This window comes from Lissotriton vulgaris, chromosome 12, assembly GCF_964263255.1.
Source record: "Lissotriton vulgaris chromosome 12, aLisVul1.2, whole genome shotgun sequence".
NCBI classification, from domain to species: domain Eukaryota; kingdom Metazoa; phylum Chordata; class Amphibia; order Caudata; family Salamandridae; genus Lissotriton; species Lissotriton vulgaris.
In genome coordinates, this window is record NC_141700.1 from 33,323,420 (window position 1) to 33,344,278 (window position 20,859).

At 47.4% G+C, this 20,859-nt stretch overlaps 1 protein-coding gene across 13 annotated transcripts in view; it reads left to right on the plus strand.

The window, feature by feature from the left end:
- LOC147673145 (uncharacterized) overlaps nt 1–20,859 on the plus strand; it is a 265,735-nt gene that overhangs the window by 100,001 nt on the left and 144,875 nt on the right. For 12 of the 13 annotated variants that reach the window (XR_015302599.1, XR_015302602.1, XR_015302604.1 and 9 more), the window contains exons 4-6: nt 4,598–4,720; nt 5,348–5,785; nt 12,071–12,179. Coding sequence is in view for 7 of the 13 variants with exons in the window: in XM_086946893.1 (XP_086803019.1) it covers nt 4,598–4,720; nt 5,348–5,785; nt 12,071–12,179 (670 nt within the window). In the remaining 6 variants the exon portion in view is untranslated. The remainder of the gene's footprint in view (nt 1–4,597; nt 4,721–5,347; nt 5,786–12,070; nt 12,180–20,859) is intronic. The other variant, XM_086946897.1, reaches the window with a different exon arrangement.

Below are 20,859 nucleotides of genomic sequence, written 5' to 3' on the forward strand. Positions count from 1 at the left end.
CATCAGGGCGTGACTCTGGTGGTTCAACACCTGGCAGGTTCTCTGAAAGCCAGGGCAGACGAACTCAGCCGTCGGTGCTCGATGGATCACGAATGGCGTCTGAACTCGGACGTGGCGCAAGGCCTCTTTCTGCGATGGGGAGAGCCTTGGTTAGATCTATTCGCCACCGAAGAGAACGCGCAATATCATCAGTTCTGCGCATTGGAATTTCCAAGGCGGCACTCGCTCGGAGTCGCTTTTCGTCACGAGTGGAGCTGCGGTCTGTTGTACGCCTTTCCGCCTATACCTCTTCTGCCCAGAGTGCTGAAGAAGATGAAGCGCGACCGGGCACAAGTCATCCTTGTGGCTCCGGACTGGGCACGAAGGTACTGGTATCCCGAGCTACTCAGTATGTCAGTCGATCCCCCGGTTCGTCTGCCTCTTCAGGAGGACCTTCTGTCGCAGCAGCAGGGGACGGTCCTCCACCCGAACCTGTCCAGTCTTCACCTCCATGCATGGAGATTGAGCGGCGACAGTTGAGGCCATTTGACTTGCCTCCTGAAGTTTGCAACATCATTCTGGCAGCCAGGCGTCCCCCCACAAAGACGGTATACGCCTGCAGGTGGAACAGATTTGTGGCATGGTGCACAGCAAAGGCTGTGGATCTCCTCAATGCCCCTCTCTCTGAGGTTCTTCTCTTCCTTCTTTCTCTTGCCCAGCAGGGCTCTGCTCTGGGCACTATCAAGGGCTATCTTTCGGCTCTTTTAGCCTTTCTGAGGCTGCCTGACCAACCTTCTTTTTTCAAGTCCCCTATCGTAAATCGATTCCTGAAGGGCATCACTCATACTTTTCCTCCTGTTCCCTTCATGATGCCTCAGTGGGACTTGAACCTGGTTCTCACATTTCTGATGTGCGCTCCCTTTGAGCCACTTCACAACTGTCCTCTTCGCCTTCTTTCTTTGAAGACTGCCTTCCTGGTAGCCATCACCTCTGCCAGGAGAGTGAGTGAGCTCCAGGCTCTTTCTTGTAAGCCTCCTTTCCTTTCAGTCCATCCGGACAAGGTTGTTTTGAGGACTAGGCCCTCCTTCTTGCCTAAGGTGGTCACGGCCTTCCACATTGGGCAGTCCATCACATTGCCCACCTTCTTTCCGCCTCCGCACCCCTCGAGAGAGGAGGAGAGGCTCCGTCTGGACCCAAAACGTGCGCTCTCGTTCTATCTGGATCGCACACGCCAGTTCCGGGTGGATGATCAACTCTTTGTTGGGTACGCGGGCGCTAAGAAAGGGAAAGCGGTGCACAAGAGGACCATTTCTCGATGGATTGTCATGTGCATCCAGGCGTGTTACTCCTTGGCTAAGAAGGAACCCCCTGTTGGGCTGAGGGCTCATTCTACTCAAGCCACGGCCACTACAACTGCCTTGGGCCGCGGTGTGCCCTTGCAGGACATTTGCCAGGCAGCTACGTGGGCCTCGTTGCACACGTTTGCAAGGCACTACTGCCTGGACAGTCCAGTCCGGAGGGATGGCTACTTCGGCCGTTCCGTTCTCCAGGACTTTCTGGTGTAAATATTGGTTCGCAGACCCACCACCACGGGGATGGTATTGCTGGGGTATCTATTCTAAGGTAATGAATCTATCACTAACGTGTCTCTTTCAGATGCACAAGTTACTACTTGTGTAATGATATATCTGTTAGTGACATTAGTTAGTGATAGATTCCTTACCGACCCACCCATCCTCCCCGTTCTGCGAACCGATATCTAGGGTTAAGGTCACACACTTTCAGGGCCCTAGTTTCTTGGCACCAGTGTCGGTTTTTGTCATGGCTCTGCGCTTCTGGCGCGGAAAAGCTGTGGCTAAGAACTGACGTCAGCACGCGGAGGCGGCGTCTAAGTACTCCGACGACGTCATCACGGCGCCTACGACGGAAGCGGAGCCGCAGACGACGCCTACCGACGCGCAAGGGTACTGCTACGCAAAACTTTCCGGATCCAGTCTGACGCCTGGGGATATTCTAAGGTAAGGAATCTATCACTAACTAATGTCTCTTACAGATATATCGTTACACAAGTAGTAACTTGTGCTTTGCGGTTTCTTTCTACTGCTGCTGATGCCCAGAGAGACTACCCTTTAGGCTGTCTGGTAAAGGCATCACACAGAGCTTTAACTGCGGGGTGGTTGCTCTATTCTTTATAGTCTAACTGGTAGGAATCGTATTTCCCTCCTTGGATGTTTTCATCTATAACTTGCCCTAGTTCTGACTGATCTAGATCCAGACACTATCCAAGCCCAGCCCTTATAAAACCAGAAGGAGATTAGGAATAAAGAAGACTGCCAGTGACTCCCTTAATAGTATAATTCTAAAAGCGAGACGAAGTGGCCCGCAGCTGTCCTGCATTGCCAAACTTACCTCCCCTCACTGTCCTTGAATTTGCCATGCGCTGAAAGATAAAGGAACGCCAGGCTGCTGAGAATCCTGCCGAGATAAACAGGCATACTCTGTGCTATCCCCACCAGTGCTGCAGCTTGCTAGATGTTGTTTTTGGACAGGATCTCCAAAAATTATGTACACAAAAAGTAAGACTTGCTGAGGGCAGGTATATGTATTACTCTGCCACAGTAATTGTGATACCTATTGTGTAGTGTTTTACATTCTACAATAATTAGTAGAGATCGGTGAAGTTGCATAGGGGGGTTCTCAGTCTTAGTACATGGAGGCCCTTAATTTTCAAAGCGTTTCCCTGCACTGGTGACAGAGATCCTTGAACATTGATTATGAGAAATAGGAAAATAATTTTTTAATCCACTCTTTGTTCAAGTTCATCAAATAAACCGTAATGGTGTTAACAAGAGTAAACATTTCACTAGTTTTCTGGACTGTTCTATTGATGACTGTAGCAGTGTGAGCGCGTACCTTTACTGCTCTGCAAGTACATACCATCAGCTCTTGCATTTGAAACCCTTTATTGAAGCTTATTGTCTCACTTGCATCTCCCTGCCACCTGCCCCCACTATTTTGCCTCATTTGTTCCTCCAATGTTTTCTGATTCGTACGTAATACCTTTTGATCTATGTATGGTATTTCTATACTTAAGCTGTAAGTGAAGAAAAAAAACCATACATGCTCTGGTTGAGTTTGCCTTAAGAAAGAAAAACGTTATTTTTGTACTAGTTGCACCTGAATCCTCTCATGCGCATTGTGTTACGGTACCCGGCCCAGGGGCGAGGCTTATCTGAAGTGCTAAAGCGGAAAGAATGCGGATCACGTGATCTCAGTCAGCTTCTGGGGGGAGGTTGTGTTTGCCGGGTGGACTTTACTCACTGACCTTGAACCTGGCTGATGATGGTTATGCTTTGGGAGAAGAAAAATGATCATACCTTCCCTGTAACATCAGTTCCACCAGTACTTTCTATTGTTGAAGGCATTTTAAACTTTGAGACCAAAGAGATTTTATATAAATAAAACAGTGTAAGCCTTTCATTTCAGTTTGTAGAGTATACTTGGGTTCTTTGTCGGGTTATTAGTAAAGTGGTGTGTATGATGTACCACATGAGTGTAAAGGTTGTAAGGATAGTGTGAAGCCTTGCTAAATTTCCTCCAGGGATTTTTCTATTTGGCTCAAGTTAAAAATACTCTTTATCTGTCACATCTACACAAATTAGAAATTCGTATCTATTCAGCTAAATGGAGTGCTCAGCCTATCGACATAGTAATGAGCAGTTGTTCACACCCATGCCTGCGTATCTGGTGTGCAAAGCTAAGTGTCAGGGGTTATCAACAGTCGGGCGCGCTATGCCTGCGCCCTAGTGGACCTAAAGGGGTGTGGTTTGTGGTGGTATGTGTTCGTCGTCACTTATTGCCATCTCAGTTCTATCTGAATCTTGCTCTGCCCTACAAAAATCATTGCGACCTACTAATATTACTAGAGTGGTCGTAGTGAGCACACCAGACAAGATGACATCGGGGGCCACCATATATAGGATTACTAGCATTGATCACCATAGTGCCTCTGACAGGGTGCCAGCTTTAATGTAGAAAAAAGGCTTTGCAAATTGGAATGCCTCTACGTAGGTAATACTTAACAGCCACAGCTGCAATGCTCCTAGCACAAAACGATCAATATTAGTAATAGGTATTGCCACAGGATTTATCACTTAAAATTAGCTATGAATTAATTTTGTAAATCTTGCCATTTTTCTCCAAACATCAGCTTATGGGTTCTGAAGATGCACAGGTTGGGATTTGAACACACAATTTTGACATATGTACATTAATTCAACCAAGTAAAGTGGTCTAGTTTAGTAGTCTGGGCTGCACACAGGAGAGCTGCTTACAGGCAGATGGAGACCTATTAGTCGATCACAAGCTACTCGTTGGAGAAGCCTTTATTAGCGGGTATGTAGGGTGAGCTTGAAGCTTTTAGCGGTTTGTTGCGTGCTTTCTTAAGGTATGTGGTGTACTCTATATGAGGTTGTTGGGGTCTGTGTGAGTCTGTTTCAGTGCATTATTTTGCAGTCTGAATTCTATGTGGAAGAAATTAGAAATGTTTTGTTTTCACTGTATTTATCTGAAACGTTTAAAAGTCAAATTGTATTTTCATATCTCATTTCCTTTGTAGGAATTGCAAAAGCAGGACTAGCGCATGTGATGTATGAGACGATAATGCAAGAAATGGTGGGAAGTTATGAAGTGACTGAGGAGAGTTTGGCAAAGATGACCATTCTAGGTATCCCAGAGCCAGGTAATGATGTATTCCTTTTCCAAGATCACTTGTCACTGTGGTAGCATGAACTGAGCTTATGTCCTTAAACCAGTGTAGAATTTTGGATGAGTAATTGCCCTGTAGTGGAATGATTTACTTCCAACATCCTCAGTAAAATGAATTACCCCTGCATTGAGAGGATTTAGTTTTTACAGTATTACAAACCGCTTAAGTAAATAAAAGTAAACAATAGACGTGGTCTTTCAATCAATGGCTCCTTAACACCTTCAGCGCGGCGCAAATTTTCGCGCTGTGCTGAAGGTTCTTAATAACGGGTGTGGTCGTGACGGAACGGTTCCGTCATAAGCACAGCCCAACCGGCGCTCGTGACGGAACCGTTCTGTCACTAGCATTGAAAGGGTTAAAGTGTCCCTAGGTTGAAAACAGCATCTCCTGAGTACATGTTTTGTGAATTAGTGTGCGCTTCCTTTTGTCTATCCTCCTTTTTCTTTAGTACCTTCAAGCAGTTCAGGGATTTGTGGGTGCATGGTTAAAGTTGGTGTTCATGTTTTGTCCTTTTGGCTACATGTGCCACGTTTAACAAATGTGACAGCCACTGTAACAGTTTATTTGAAAAAAAGAAAAATGTATTTTGTTTATGTACAGATCCCACAAAGCCTACCAGAAGAAAACATCGCTCTATCAGCCGATCTCGTTCTCGACCAAGGTCTTCAGGGAAAGATGTTAAAAGTTCTCATTCGACATCATATCGCCGGCGATCTCGCAGTCCCCATTACAGAAGTAGCTATCGCAGTGACTATGACAGACGAAGAAGGCGCTCTTCATCATCTGGCTCATTAAGTTCTGATGGTCGTCGTCGCAGGGATCGCCGGTATCGGAGCAGAAGCAGAGACCGAAGCTCCAGGCGAAATCGTAGCCGAAGCAGAAATCGTAGCCGGAGCAGAAATCGTAGCCGGAGCAGAAATCGTAGCCGAAGCAGAAAAAGAAGCAGAAGCAGAAAGAAAGCTGATAACCATGACAAGATGTCAAAAAAAAAGGAAGAAGCGGCGCCGCAAGCAAAAACACCTACTATTATGATGATAGGTAAGTGAGGCTTAGCAGTTGTTCTTGCAAAGTATAGACCGGTAAGCAGGGGAGGACCACCACCAAACTATAGGCAGCATTTCAATCAATCAGGGTTGAGAGCAAATCAGAAATTAAATCATCCGGGCTGAAGGTGAAACAGTGACTTACACGTTAAATATGTTCTTGAAGTATTATAAACTGATGGAAACCTGTTCTCGAGAAACTTTCCCCAAAAACATTCTTCAGCAAATTGTTTTCTAATCCAACCCGGTAAAGGCCTATTATTTTGCAAAATTGTCTTTATTCCCCAAGTTTGTTTTAGTATTATAGAGATCATTTGTTTGCCATTTATGGGAAGTAACCCGCTGTACGCCCGCTTCACCTGTTGTGCTTGGTGGGCTTGCCCCTTCTCTCCGTACGTCCCTTCTTCTCTTGCTTTACATTGCATACCCCATCATCCTACAGCTCATTTTATTTACCAATCTTTACTCCTTTCCACAAGATCAGCTCTATTCTTTTTCAACACCCCTCCTTTTCCAATCCTAGTCATCAGCGCGCCTCTGTGATGTTCTACTGTCCGCACATATGTTGTCCTCTTCTACTTCTTCTACTTGTGTCAGTATTTGTAGATATATAAAACAGAATGCAGCAAAAAAAATACGTTGCCCAAAAGTTTTTGTCCCTTTTTCTTGCAAAAAAGCTTACTAACTTAACAAATATTGACCAATCATTAATGCTTACTTTCTTGAGACGTTTGTGGATAATGTTATGGCTTATCTGTTAGGTGTCTAGATTTATCTTGCCTTTCAAAGCCTTTGTAAAGCACTCTGCTTCCTTCCCGGATCATCACAACTTTCCTCACTTAACACATCATACATGGTTCTTCAGTCTCAGTCTAGGATGCTCCAGACTTATTGGGTAAGTCACATGATATCCTAGTTGTTGGTCAGCCCTCCAAAGTCAGTGGACACAGGAGGGGAGGAGGGGAGGAGAGGAGGCCAGAATGACAGTGCATGCACTGTCTTAGCGAGACCTACAGAGACTTGGAGCCCACCCATTGCTTACTATTGGTCGACGTTCCAGTCATTCTAATTTGCCTGTTTCTTGTTTGTGTCCCAGCTTGTCAGTTTTGTGTTTTTCCTTCCCACGGAGCATTGCCTATTTACCATCATCATCATCTGGCTTCAATGCTTCCACTGTTTGCTTTTCAAGCACTACTTTTTTGGGGGGGTAAACTCCATGGAATCCTTGCACACAAAGTGTCTAGTCTACTTTAATAGCCACATCAATTCCACCAAACCCACCAGACACCTCCAGCCAGGCACATACTCACACACACACAGATCCTGATCCAGCAGCCTGTTCCTACTACATCATTCCTAAAGTGTCATGAGCTGCCGTTATACACTAGAGCTGCCTCTTCAATTCCCAAATTCCTCAACAAGCTGAAGACGTGCTCTTCGAATCTGCCCCCCATCCTAACCCTTGGTCAGAGCAGGTTCGCCCCGGCCTTAAGCTGCAAAATACCCTCCCAGGTGAAAGAGCACTCTATAAATAGCATGTGCTTTCCAGTTGTCTCCCATGTGCATTTCTCCTCCCCTTTTCACTCCAGGTTGCTCTCTGTGGCCTGTGTGCTTCTTTCCAAGCTCCCCACATTGCTCTCTCACCCATTGCTTCTCCTCACCCACCCATTGCTTCTCCTCACCCACGCCCTCATTCTTATTCACCTGTAACTTCTCCCCTCCTGCGTTGCTTCCACCCCACTCTGTATTGTTTCCCCCACTTGCTCCCTCCCTTAGGCCATGTTCTTTCCCACCACCTCATTCTGCAGTGTTGCTTTCCCTCCTGCAGCCCCCCGTGTTGTAACCGCTGTGTCATAGCATCTTTTTCCGTTTTTTTTTTTTTTTTGCCATGCTGCACAGCATCTGGGTTCTTGTCAGCAAGGGTAAAAACCATTGGCAAAGCCAATAGTGCACAAAGATGAGACCTATTGGCCATGTCAGTGCTACTTGTTCTGGTCCTGAGGGATCGGCTAGACAAGTTCTACATTAGACTCCTGGGTGGGGACTCATTTCAGGTTACCATTGAACTGGGCAGACCAATGGTGAAAGCTGGTGGTTTCAGGGTCTCTATTGTCCTCTATACAACCATCATTCCCTCATTTCATTTTCTTGACTGAGAGCCCTTTCATACAACACCATCACATTGCCATCTCTCTTTGTGTCCACACACATGTGGAGGTGAACTTGGTACAACTCTTGAATCAAGTAGATGTTAGTAGTTTGCATCTTCAAGAGTGTGCATGGGGCATTTCATGATGGTAGGGCGGGTCATTTGTGAAAAGGGCGTAGCCAGCACCCTACTGCATCCTGATTAGAGTTGTCAGCATTTTGATCATTTTTCAAACATACTAATTCATGCTGCCATGTTTCATGGGGCAAGCCCAGAGTGAATGGCATGATCGAGACTCTGCCAATGACTTGTTTTTGTCATTTTCCACCCATTTTCAGAATATCTGAATGAGGAAATTGCATTACAACTGTTATTCTCTTTCTATTACGTTTTGTGTGAGTATTCACCTTTAGCTGGTACACCACATAGAAGTGTTGTTTGAACAGAGCTTGTCTGTATTTTTTGATTGCAGCTATATTCACACAGTTGACATCTCTGCATAATGAGTAGTCTATACACGCCTTTGCTGATACTGCGCCTTAAACCACTGGACCATACCTTTGTCTCGCAGTGTTTAGAGTGTAACTTTGCCTAATTTGTACTGCTTCTGGTAGAATTAGTTCAGGAGTCACATCTAATGTTGAATCTGTTAGTTTCAATGAAATTTCTCAAGCACCATTTGCATCCTGTTATTGGCAAAGATGTCGGTCTTCTGCAGCAGCAAACGTGCTATTCGCTGGCAGTTGACCAGCCACAATGTTGCATCACAATCATCTTTACTTTGCTACACTTCTAGGTTATTAATAATTCCTTCCTTTGCCATAGCCATCCTTCACATCAGGAAACGTCATGGATTTTCTTTAATTTTATTGTTTCCCTGTTTTCCTGTATGTCCATCGCATGCTCCTCAATCTGTATGTTACCTTTGTAAAGTAATGCTCCCAGGAGATCTGATGATTCAGCCAGTGACATTCCTTTGATCTGATCTATTTGTCATGCAACCTCCACATTTCTCATCCAGTGAGGCGAGGTTGGTATCAAACACAGCAGATCCTACTCAGAACTGCGTTTGTTTCCTTTGGTGTGTGTATTATGTGGCACATTACCCCAATATACTAACAAGCATTTACAATGCAATGGTCTCGGCATTGTTAAAGTTAGAGCTATTGTCATTGCTCATGACATTATTTTTATTTATGTTTTGGTTTTTAAAACCTAAATAAATGACATTGTCATTTACAATGCCAATAGCTTAAAAGCTCGCAAATGCGAGACTTATTGAATTTGCACCCACTCAGAGCCACACACACAAAGCCACCCACACACACACACACAGCCACCCCCACACACACAGAGCCTCCCACACACACACAGAGCCTCCCACACACACAGAGCCTCCCACACATAGAGCCACCTACAAAAAAGCTACCCACGCAGAGCCAAACCCACACAGAGCCTCACCCACACACAGAGCCTCACCCACACACAGAGCCTCACCCACACACAGAGCCTCACCCACACACAGAGCCTCACCCACACACAGAGCCTCACCCACACACAGAGCCTCACCCACACACAGAGCCTCACCCACACACAGAGCCTCACCCACACACAGAGCCTCACCCACACACAGAGCCTCACCCACACACAGAGCCTCCCCCACACACAGAGCCTCCCCCACACACAGAGCCTCCCCCACACACAGAGCCTCCCCCACACACAGAGCCTCCCCCACACACAGAGCCTCCCCCACACACAGAGCCTCCGCCACACACAGAGCCTCCCCCACACACAGAGCCTCCGCCACACACAGAGCCTCCCCCACACACAGAGCCTGACCCACACACAGAGCCTGACCCACACACAGAGCCTGACCCACACACAGAGCCTGACCCACACACAGAGCCTGACCCACACACAGAGCCTGACCCACACACAGAGCCTGACCCACACACAGAGCCTGACCCACACACAGAGCCTGACCCACACACAGAGCCTGACCCACACACAGAGCCTGACCCACACACAGAGCCTGACCCACACACAGAGCCTGACCCACACACAGAGCCTGACCCACACACAGAGCCTGACCCACACACAGAGCCTGACCCACACACAGAGCCTGACCCACACAGAGAGCCACACCCACACACAGAGAGCCACACCCACACACAGAGAGCCACACCCACACACAGAGAGCCTGGCCCACACAGAGAGCCTGGCCCACACAGAGAGCCTGGCCCACACAGAGAGCCTGGCCCACACAGAGAGCCTGGCCCACACAGAGAGCCTGACCCACACAGAGAGCCTGACCCACACAGAGAGCCTGACCCACACACAGAGCCTGACCCACACACAGAGCCTGACCCACACACAGAGCCAGTGACTTAAAGAGGGGACAAACTGAGGTTGCTCAAGCGCGTGAAAGTGTACCCAGGCAAACCTTCAAAAACGACAATCAATGGGCTGCAGTACAACTTCTATGAATATACTGAAGATCTGGCATACTGCTTACTCACCTCTTCAACCCATATCTGAACAAGTTACCCGTTGTTGTAAGGCATCCCGTGGTGACACCGCCATCCTCGCCTATGCAGTGAAGCTCCTACTGACACTCGGAGGCAGCCGTCGACACAGAAGGAGGGCTGGCTGAGCCAAGAAGCCTCAGCAGCGTAGTCACTCACAGCTGAGATATAATAATTGTCACTCCTTCAGGGCGTCGTCTTCAAATGAGAATTTCTCCCATAGTTCTGATGCATAAGTACTAGATCTGAATTTATTTTAAGGTGTACGGTTTCGTTTACAAAATAATAAATAGAGAAAAAATATGGTATTTTTTCAACTAGGTTATCCAAAGAGGGACAGTGATCACTCATTTTGTTATTCCAACATTTGTGTCAACAAAACTACTCACTGAACGTGACAAAAACGACTTTTAGACATGGCCCCATAAGAGGCGTTACCGGCCGTCGTCCCTTTTCTGTGTCTTTACCCGAACAGCGAGCGAGATAAGAAGCTCTGCAAGAGCCGTTGCAGTTATTGCTTAGCACGCTCCTAAATTGTGGTTTTAGAACATTACTCTCTGGAGTTCCACAGACAGTTTGACAGTCATAGCGTCTTTTTATTTTTTACCTTAAAAAGAACTTAGTAGGCAATGTACCATTCATATGCATTGCTCCCCGAAAGGTCAGCGGCCTGTTTTACGCTATCCATTTAGATTAAATTAACAAAGTCATGTTTAAAAGTAGTGCACCGCAAGCATTGAATATGGATTTATTGTATTTTCCTTAGTTCCGGAAATAACTGTTATCCTGAATCCCGGTGCACATGTATTTCCTCTTATTAAAAGACATTTGAAGAGTATACCCTATCGGCTCTGCCGCCGAAGGGACGGACTATTAAACGGCTTTTACAAATAATTAAGTACAAGTACCGTTGAATGGAACAGAAACCTACAACTCTGCCCGAAAATGGCTGACCCATTTACAACAAGCAGCAGAGGTCCGTGGCAGAGGATGGAACACGGCATGAACAGCACCACGTTTCTCCGAGGCGAAGCAAGAATGCCTCTGAGAAACGCTGCCTAATTTTTGGATTCGGGGGCGTGTCTTCTTTCTCTCCTCTTCCCATTGGCTGGAATGTAAAATTCCAGCCAATGGGAAGAGGAGAGAAAGAAAAGAGAAAGAACCTAAAAAACCCCCCCCCGAATCCAGGCTTGAACGGAGTAACGCCCCTCTCCTCCAATGGCTGGCCTCCATTTAGGAAGCCAGCCAATAGAGAAGAGGGGCGGGTTCAAGCCCCCATACTGAAAAACAACATTTCTCACCAGCGAGACTGCGTAAGCGCAGCCTACACAGGCCGAGACCTCAAAAGTTAAATATAGCGCCACATAAGAGGAACGTTCAATGATAATGTTACACCGAAACTTGAATATTATAGGTTGCCAAATGTGCAACAACATTGAATTCTAAGTCTGTGGAGCCATGTGGGAAAACTCAGACTCCTCCCCCACAAGCCCCTTGCTACTATTGGTTCTTTCAAAAAGGTGCTATGCTGCTCAACGGTAGTCGGCGTGTTTGCATGCAAGCAAGCTGCTGGCCTCTTATAAGGGTGGTTTTCTTTTCTTTTTAGGTAACAGGCCTGTGGATCCTGAAGTGGTGAAGGTGATTCGAACTCTATTAGCGTATAATTTTAAAACGTGGAGAGTGAAGGATTATCAAGGAGAGAAACCAGAATTTTGGTAAGTGAAATCCGAGAAGTTAAAGCCCAGTGAGGGGATGTTTCTGCGTTGTTTGGCAAGCCGATATTTGTGATGCTGCTGCCTCGTCTTTATAAATGGATCTTCTCTTGCTTGATGGGAAAGTTTTGTATTTTCTTGTGAAATGTAATTGGATATCTACTTTCACTTTAACCCAGGGAATATGAAGGGACCATGGGTATGTGTATTTTGAAGGAACAAGGGTCCCTTATTTCGAGATGTCATGAACCATATTACAGAGAAATATGATATCTGTCAAATGTATTTATAAAAAATTATAAAGAATTATTACAGTGGGAAACAACTGAAAAAGGTGAAATAACAAACTTTTATGCCCAGACGTTGTACATGTGAATACAATCAAAGTAAAATAATTGTCATATAAGTCATACAGTACCAATGCTCATATACATAACAATATGTTATTAGGGACTTAATAGTAGTAAAATGGGGTTTGGGATGTGTCGAAGGAGGGAATAGTCTTGAAAGGGTTATTGGGGAGAGAGTAGTAGTAAAATGAGGCTTGGGATTAGTCCAAGGAAGGACAAAAGGGTAGAGTCTACTTAGGGTATTTGAGACAAACGGCCGTAAAATGAGTTTTGGGATTAGTCTAAGGAAGGACAGAGGAGGGAAGGGTCTAGTAAATGTTATTTGGGAAATCATAGCAGTAAAGTGAGGTTTGGGATGAGTCCGCGGAGGGAAGAGAGTTTAGGAAAGGCTGTTCGGGAGATCATAGTAATAGAATGAGGTTTGGGATGAGTCAAAGGGGGGATAGAGGACGGAAGAGTCTACAAAAGTTTATTTTAGATATCATAGTAGTACAGTGATGTTTGGGATGAGTCCGAGTGGAGGTAGAGGATATATTGAGAGGTATAAGATGAGTTATAGAGTAGTGCATTGAAGAGAGTTTAATACCTTTTCTTTATTTCTACTGAAGGATTAAAGTAAGCATATAGGTACATAACTACATAGAATGTTATACCTGCATATGAAAAATAATAGAGCTATAAAGTTGTACTATATAAAGTCTCATGTGCATGTATCGATAAGTAGTTAGATAAAAAGTCAGGCTTTCAAGTGTTGCTTTACATAACATTAATGTATTTGTATTCATTTTTTAGCAAAAGTTTTTTGCATTTGTTTTTAATGTATTTGTATATATTATATATTTCCTCCAATATTTCAATAGTGAAGCACTTGTAGATACAATTCTTTTGATTACATATGCACATTATGATCGATGAAATAAAATAAAACCCAGAAGACGCATCTAATCAAATAACTTTTATATAACTTAGCACACATTGTGATAGATAAAATAAATTAAGCAGAGATCCAGAAGCATATAATTAAAAAACATATATGTAAATTATGCAGTGACCTATATAAACGTTCAGCATAAATGTGTATATATATTTTTTGTAACCATAAGTAATATATACATTTTGTTAAGTAGACCTATAAGATTATCTATATATTTTTAAACCAATCATTTGTAAAGTGCACTACATACCCGCAAGAGTCTCAAGGCGCTTGGAGGGGGCGCTACTGATCGAACAGCCAGGTCTTGAGTATCCTCCTGAAAGTCAGCTGGTCTTGGGTCTGTCATAGGCTCCGTGGGAGGATGTTCTATGTCTTGGCGGCGAGATGGGAGAAGCATCACCCACCGGTGGTTGGAGACGGGCCGGTGGCGAGTGAGAGGTTGGAAGAGCGTAGCTGGCGGTTGGGGATATAGAAGGAGAGCCGTTTTTTGAGATAGGCTAGGCCGGTCTTGTGGAGTGCCTTCTGTGGGAGCTTGAAGGATATCCTCTTGTTGACGGGGAGCCAGTGCAGATTTCTCAGGTGGGGGGTGCTGTGGCCATGGCGTGGTACGTCGAGGATCGGTCGTGCTGAGGCACTTTGGATGCGTTTTAGTAGTTTGATGAGCTCGGTCGGGGCTCCCGCATAGAGGGCGTTTCTGTAGTCGAGTCTGCTGCTGATGAGGGCCTGGGTGACTGTCTTTCTTGTATCTTTCTGGATCCATCTGTAGATATTGCGGAGCATGCTGAGGGTGTTGAAGCAGGAGGAGGAGGCGGCGTTGACTTGCTTGGTCATTGAGAGCGTTGAGTTGAGGATGATTACCAGGTTGCGTGTGTGGTCGGTGGGTGTCGGGGCTGCCCCCAGTGCCGTCGTCCACCAAGAATCGTCCCAGGCTGAAGGGTTGAAGCCTAGGATGAGGAACTCAGTCTTGTCTGAGTTCAGCTGCAGACGGCTTGTCTTCATCCAGTTTGCGACAGCCTTCATTTCTTCGTGGAGGTTGGCTTTGGCGGTGATGGGTCCTTGGTGAGAGAGAGGATCAGCTGAGTGTTGTCGGCGTAGAAGATTATGTTGAGGTCGTGCTGTCAGACGACGTGTGCAAGCAAGGCCATGTAAATGTTGAAAAGGGTCGGGCTGAGGGAGGATCCCTGGGCCTATATTTGTTTCAAGAAATGCACATATCTAAATACATACATATAATTAAATGTGACATGCTTACATGCACAGGCATATGCTATAAGTTTGTGTTTTAAGTACGGTGATCATTAACGAAGAGCCAATTCTTGAGCAATCTTCTGAAGATAAGATAGCTATCCGTGGATCTTATGTTTGGGGGTAATGAGTTACATAGTTTGGCTGCTTGAACAAAGAAAGATGTACCACCCATGTTTAGGTCGAGGACTATCGGTTCTGCCGTAAGGCAGAAACCGGATGTCGGAGATCTAATGATTCTTAGAGTGCTGCATTTATCCCTCCCTCTTTTTGCTCGTTCTCCATTGGCTGGCTTCCTAAAAGGAGGCCAGCCATTGAAGGAGAGAGCCGTCCATCCAAAGAAGCTCCGTCTTTTTCGGATTCGGGGGCGTGATTTTTTGCATTCTTTAGCCCTGTGACGTCGTCTGTCACTCAGGGCGCAAAAACACGCCCCCGAATCCGAAAATGGCCGTGCGTGTCTCCGAGGCATTGTCTCCTTGCCTCGGAGAGACGTGGTCGTGTTTTCGTAGTTGCTCGCCTCCCTTCCCTGCTGCTTTTAGCAGCTGCTCGAATCCGCTCGCCTCCCCCCTCCCTCTGCCCTCCTCCGTTGTGCTCTCGCCTCTTCCCCCTCCCCCCTCCCTCTGCTGCAGCTCTCGGCCCCCACCCCTTCCTCCCCCCGCTTGTTTGATTTAGTGAGCGGAGACAGCCACATCCTGATGCGCGAAGCCGACCCGGCCTTCCTCGGAGGTCCAGCAGCAACAGGAGCCCGGGTGAACCTGAGGATTGGGCTGTCGAGCCCTGCTGGGCCTGCCACTGCATCACAAATCGCATCAGGTAGGTGGTCCTTGATGTTGTCTGTGTTTTTGGGCTCCTGATCCAGCGCTGCTGAGACCGAACACTGACCAGCCTCGCTTCCGGGGTGGCCTAGCTGAGACTGGGCTGGGTGGCGCCATGGCTTTCCATTAGCGACCGTGCAGCGAGGAGACACAGTGAGGTTTCCCCCCCGTCAGAGACATCCTTCGCCCTGTAGTAGGGTGCGACGGGGGTTCAAGTTCAGGGCTGCGGGTGAGTTTCTCCATACCTTTAGGAGATCCCAGGCTATATTATCCTGCGGCCTTGGTCGGGCCACCACTTGCTGCCTGTGCGTTGCCTGCAGCTCTAGTGTGCTACCGCCCTAAGACCCCTGCTTCTCTCGGGGGTCTGGATACCCTGCGCTGGGCATTGCTGTTTCCCCTCTGGGGGCGCGGTGGGGGGGGGGGGGTGAGCCCCCAGCTGTGCTGGAGCGCTTCTAGCCACATCGTACTCGCCACTCTGGGCCCTGCTTGTTGGGAGCATACTGGCCCAGCTTCCACACATTAAAACCCCTGCATCACCGGACAATAAAACAAACCTCTGCCTACCAGACCGGTCTCCCTGGTCCACGTACCTACATTCCTGAACTGCATTAGAGGCTCCTTGGGGGACAATGCGCCACACGTGCTGGATCACTCCCACTCTAACGCACTTTGCCAGCCAGTGCCTTCGTGGTGCCCCTTTTTGGACCACGATGAACTGCTGTGTGTGGGGCGCTTCAATCCAGTGCCTCGAACTGGGCCTGTACACCTCCTCCTCTGCAAAAGCCTCTGCTAATCATCCCCTATTGCCACCATGGGGAGGGGGGATCCTAAACAATGTAAGCTCCCATTTGAGAGAGACAAACAGTCTGATAAAGCGAAGATCATGTAAGACTCCTAGGAGCAAGTGTCTGATCATGGAGCTGTGAAGCAATTAACAAGGACAAATGCCATCATGGCAGAGTTGCGGGCTGGATTCTACTCAACAGATGCTATTTCAAAACATTAACCAGCCGCCTAGATCGCATGGGAGAAGGAATTGAACATCACAGCACTCACTTTATGGGGCGGAGGAGCGTATCGCAGGCCTGGAGGATAGCACTACCTTCCTTAATAAATGTCTGGATAAGGTGGAATGACTTCTCAAAGCAGTTGCTGCTAAGAACGAAAGTCTGCCTGTTGAACTTTGGGGCCAGAGATACAGTGCTCCGTCTTGCTCACGAGTGGGGCCCATTACAGTATCTGCCAGATCCTTATATCAAGATGTCAAACCTCTCCTGTGCACAAAAGGCTTCAAATATGGTATGTTATACCCTGCTTGGCTCTGGGTGGATGTAGACTTAAAGGATAGGTTCTTTGATTCCCCAGCTGAATAACTTTCCTTCTATAAGGACCTTCCATCTAGCAGTGCCCGGTCGCCGCTATCCACTCCATATCGTGTCTTGGCAGATTTGCAGGACTTGCAGAGTGTGGGCCTTTTCCCCCTGGCTGAGATGCTTGTACTCCGTTTCTAAATAGTGTTATTCTTGGATGATCATCTGCTGAGCAGTCTCTTACACTCACCTTCACAGTAATGTCTTAGACAGGACAATCACACATATGCCTGTAGCCATATAATGTATCACATCAGATGTTTATTCTTGTGGGCTCCGTTTCGTAGAGTTGTCCACTCTTGTGAATACCATACCATAATTTGTGTGTTTTTTATTTGCTTGTTGGTTTATTCGGGATCTACCTAGCAGTTTGGTATTCATTTTACTTGTAGATTGTTGTTGTCTTTTGTTTTTGCACTTAACAAATGCCTGGAATGAATTACTCTCGCTGTTTTATTATGCAAATCATACATATTCCATTACAACTGTGACTTCAAAAGGGCGATCTTCTTTTGCTGAGATAACATTTCTGGCTTGGAACGTCAGAGGCTTAAATAAACACCGCAAAAGCAAGCAAGTATTGGCTTATCTCAATAGACATCGGTCAAAAATTACTTTCTTGCAGGAGACACAGCTCCCTCCACAGGACTCCCCCGGATTTACAAAAACCTTGGGATCTCACAGATATTTTTCTAGCTACAGTACTTATTCACAGGGGTGAGGGGTGTACATTCATAAAAGCATCCCCTCCAGCCTTATCAATAACTTCATTGATAAGGAGGTCCGTTATGTTGTCCTTGCTGGTCATTTGGCTGACCACTGTGTACTACCAGTGAATGTGTATGTCCCTAATGTGGATACCCCTGATTTCTTTCACACGCTCTCATCCATACTGGGACATTTTGACGCTGCCCCTTTTAGACTGGGAGGACCACAACAGGGTGCAGAGCAGTGAGTGCAGGTGCAGAGTGCTGTGTGCTGTTGAGTGCTGTGTGCTGTTGAGTGCTGTGTGCTGTTGAGTGCTGTGTGCTGTTGAGTGCAGAGTGCTGTTGAGTGCAGAGTGCTGTGTATTGGCAATGTAAATGACAATGCCATTTATTTGTGATTTAAAGAAAAAAAAAGAAATGTCGTCGTCCTGCTCTGCCCCCCCTTCCCTCCGCCCGCAGCTCCGTCGTCCTGCTCTGCCCCCCCCCTTCCCTCCGCCCGCAGCTCCGTCGTCCTGCTCTGCCCCCCCTTCCCTCCCCCCGCAGCTCCGTCGTCCTGCTCTGCCCCCCTTCCCTCCCCCCGCAGCTCCGTCGTCCTGCTCTGCCCCCCCTTCCCTCCGCAGCTCCGTCGTCCTGCTCTGCCCCCCCCTTGGAGTAATGTCATGCTAGCTGCTCTCAACTAAACACGTTCAAGAAAGTAGTTGCCAACACTGAGAAGTGATTACACAAATTAAGCACTTGCTATTGACAGTTGTTGGGATTTGCAGATGGCATAATCAACTCGGCCTTTCATCCTTCCAAGGCACATAAATTAACTGCTTTAAATACTTGCGGCAATAGTAAGACGTGTCATTTACAGCTCTTGAAAATGACTCAAAACTGTGAACTAGCGCATTACATAAAAGTAAGGAGATCTTGCAAGATAGGGCAGTGGAACCTACAAAAGTGTTCCGAAGTGAGGTCAAAATATCAATTTTGTTTCATTTGGTTGCAAAAATATTGTCAAAACCAGGTGAGTACAGGGCCGGTGGTAAATTTTCCATCCACGCAAGGTTTACTAAGCTTCAAGCTCAAAATGACAAACCTCACACTCTTGGTTGATGGGTTCGCTGGAGTGCTAGGTAGTTACTGCCGGAACAGGGGAGGGTGCCCAGATCTAATGCCCCTACCTGAAATGTAAATAACCAGGAGACAACACTAAGAGGAGGAATTTTCACTATCTTTGACAACCTAAACCATACCTCATAGCACTATCTCTTAGGTATTTGTGACTTTCTAGAAACACACACGGGTCGTAAGTGGATTAAGGGGCGTGGCTACGTTTTTTTACAAAATCACTTCTCTTGCCAATTGATTAGGCGTCACAAGATCAAGCGGGTCAATAGGTGACAAGCTCATGGTAGGATCTGCCCTTTACGCTTCCAAACATGTATACCTCCCATTGTCACCAGAATTTCTTGATTAGATCCTAAGATTGACATTCCAGCTCTCTTCCATACAGATCCTGCTCTCAAATACTCGGAGTATGCTAACCGTTGTAGGAGACTTCAATAATAAGTTTTCACAGTCCAGCTCTGTCCTTCCCTCCGCACGCAGCTCCGTCCAGCTCTGCCCCCCTCCCCCATCACTCCGCCCGCAGCCCTTCTTCGCCCCGGTCCCGCTCCCCCCCTCCCTCCGCCCGCAGCTCCTTCGTCCTGCTCTGCCCCCCCCCCTCACTCTGCCCGCAGCTCCGTCGTCCTGCTCTGCCCCCCCCCTTCCCTCCGCCCGCAGCTCCGTCGTCCTGCTCTGCCCCCCCTTCCCTCCCCCCGCAGCTCCGTCGTCCTGCTCTGCCCCCCTTCCCTCCGCCCGCAGCTCCGTCGTCCTGCTCTGCCCCCCCTTCCCTCCGCCCGCAGCTCCGTCGTCCTGCTCTGCCCCCCCTTCCCTCCGCCCGCAGCTCCGTCGTCCTGCTCTGCCACCCCCTTGGAGTAATGTCATGCTAGCTGCTCTCAACTAAACACGTTCAAGAAAGTAGTTGCCAACACTGAGAAGTGATTACACAAATTAAGCACTTGCTATTGACAGTTGTTGGGATTTGCAGATGGCATAATCAACTCGGCCTTTCATCCTTCCAAGGCACATAAATTAACTGCTTTAAATACTTGCGGCAATAGTAAGACGTGTCATTTACAGCTCTTGAAAATGACTCAAAACTGTGAACTAGCGCATTACATAAAAGTAAGGAGATCTTGCAAGATAGGGCAGTGGAACCTACAAAAGTGTTCCGAAGTGAGGTCAAAATATCAATTTTGTTTCATTTGGTTGCAAAAATATTGTCAAAACCAGGTGAGTACAGGGCCGGTGGTAAATTTTCCATCCACGCAAGGTTTACTAAGCTTCAAGCTCAAAATGACAAACCTCACACTCTTGGTTGATGGGTTCGCTGGAGTGCTAGGTAGTTACTGCCGGAACAGGGGAGGGTGCCCAGATCTAATGCCCCTACCTGAAATGTAAATAACCAGGAGACAACACTAAGAGGAGGAATTTTCACTATCTTTGACAACCTAAACCATACCTCATAGCACTATCTCTTAGGTATTTGTGACTTTCTAGAAACACACACGGGTCGTAAGTGGATTAAGGGGCGTGGCTACGTTTTTTTACAAAATCACTTCTCTTGCCAATTGATTAGGCGTCACAAGATCAAGCGGGTCAATAGGTGACAAGCTCATGGTAGGATCTGCCCTTTACGCTTCCAAACATGTATACCTCCCATTGTCACCAGAATTTCTTGATTAGATCCTAAGATTGACATTCCAGCTCTCTTCCATACAGATCCTGCTCTCAAATACTCGGAGTATGCTAACCGTTGTAGGAGACTTCAATAATAAGTTTTCACAGTCCAGCTCTGTCCTTCCCTCCGCACGCAGCTCCGTCCAGCTCTGCCCCCCTCCCCCATCACTCCGCCCGCAGCCCTTCTTCGCCCCGGTCCCGCTCCCCCCCTCCCTCCGCCCGCAGCTCCTTCGTCCTGCTCTGCCCCCCCCCCTCACTCTGCCCGCAGCTCCGTCGTCCTGCTCTGCCCCCCCCCCTTCCCTCCGCCCGCAGCTCCGTCGTCCTGCTCTGCCCCCCCTTCCCTCCCCCCGCAGCTCCGTCGTCCTGCTCTGCCCCCCTTCCCTCCGCCCGCAGCTCCGTCGTCCTGCTCTGCCCCCCCTTCCCTCCGCCCGCAGCTCCGTCGTCCTGCTCTGCCCCCCCTTCCCTCCGCCCGCAGCTCCGTCGTCCTGCTCTGCCA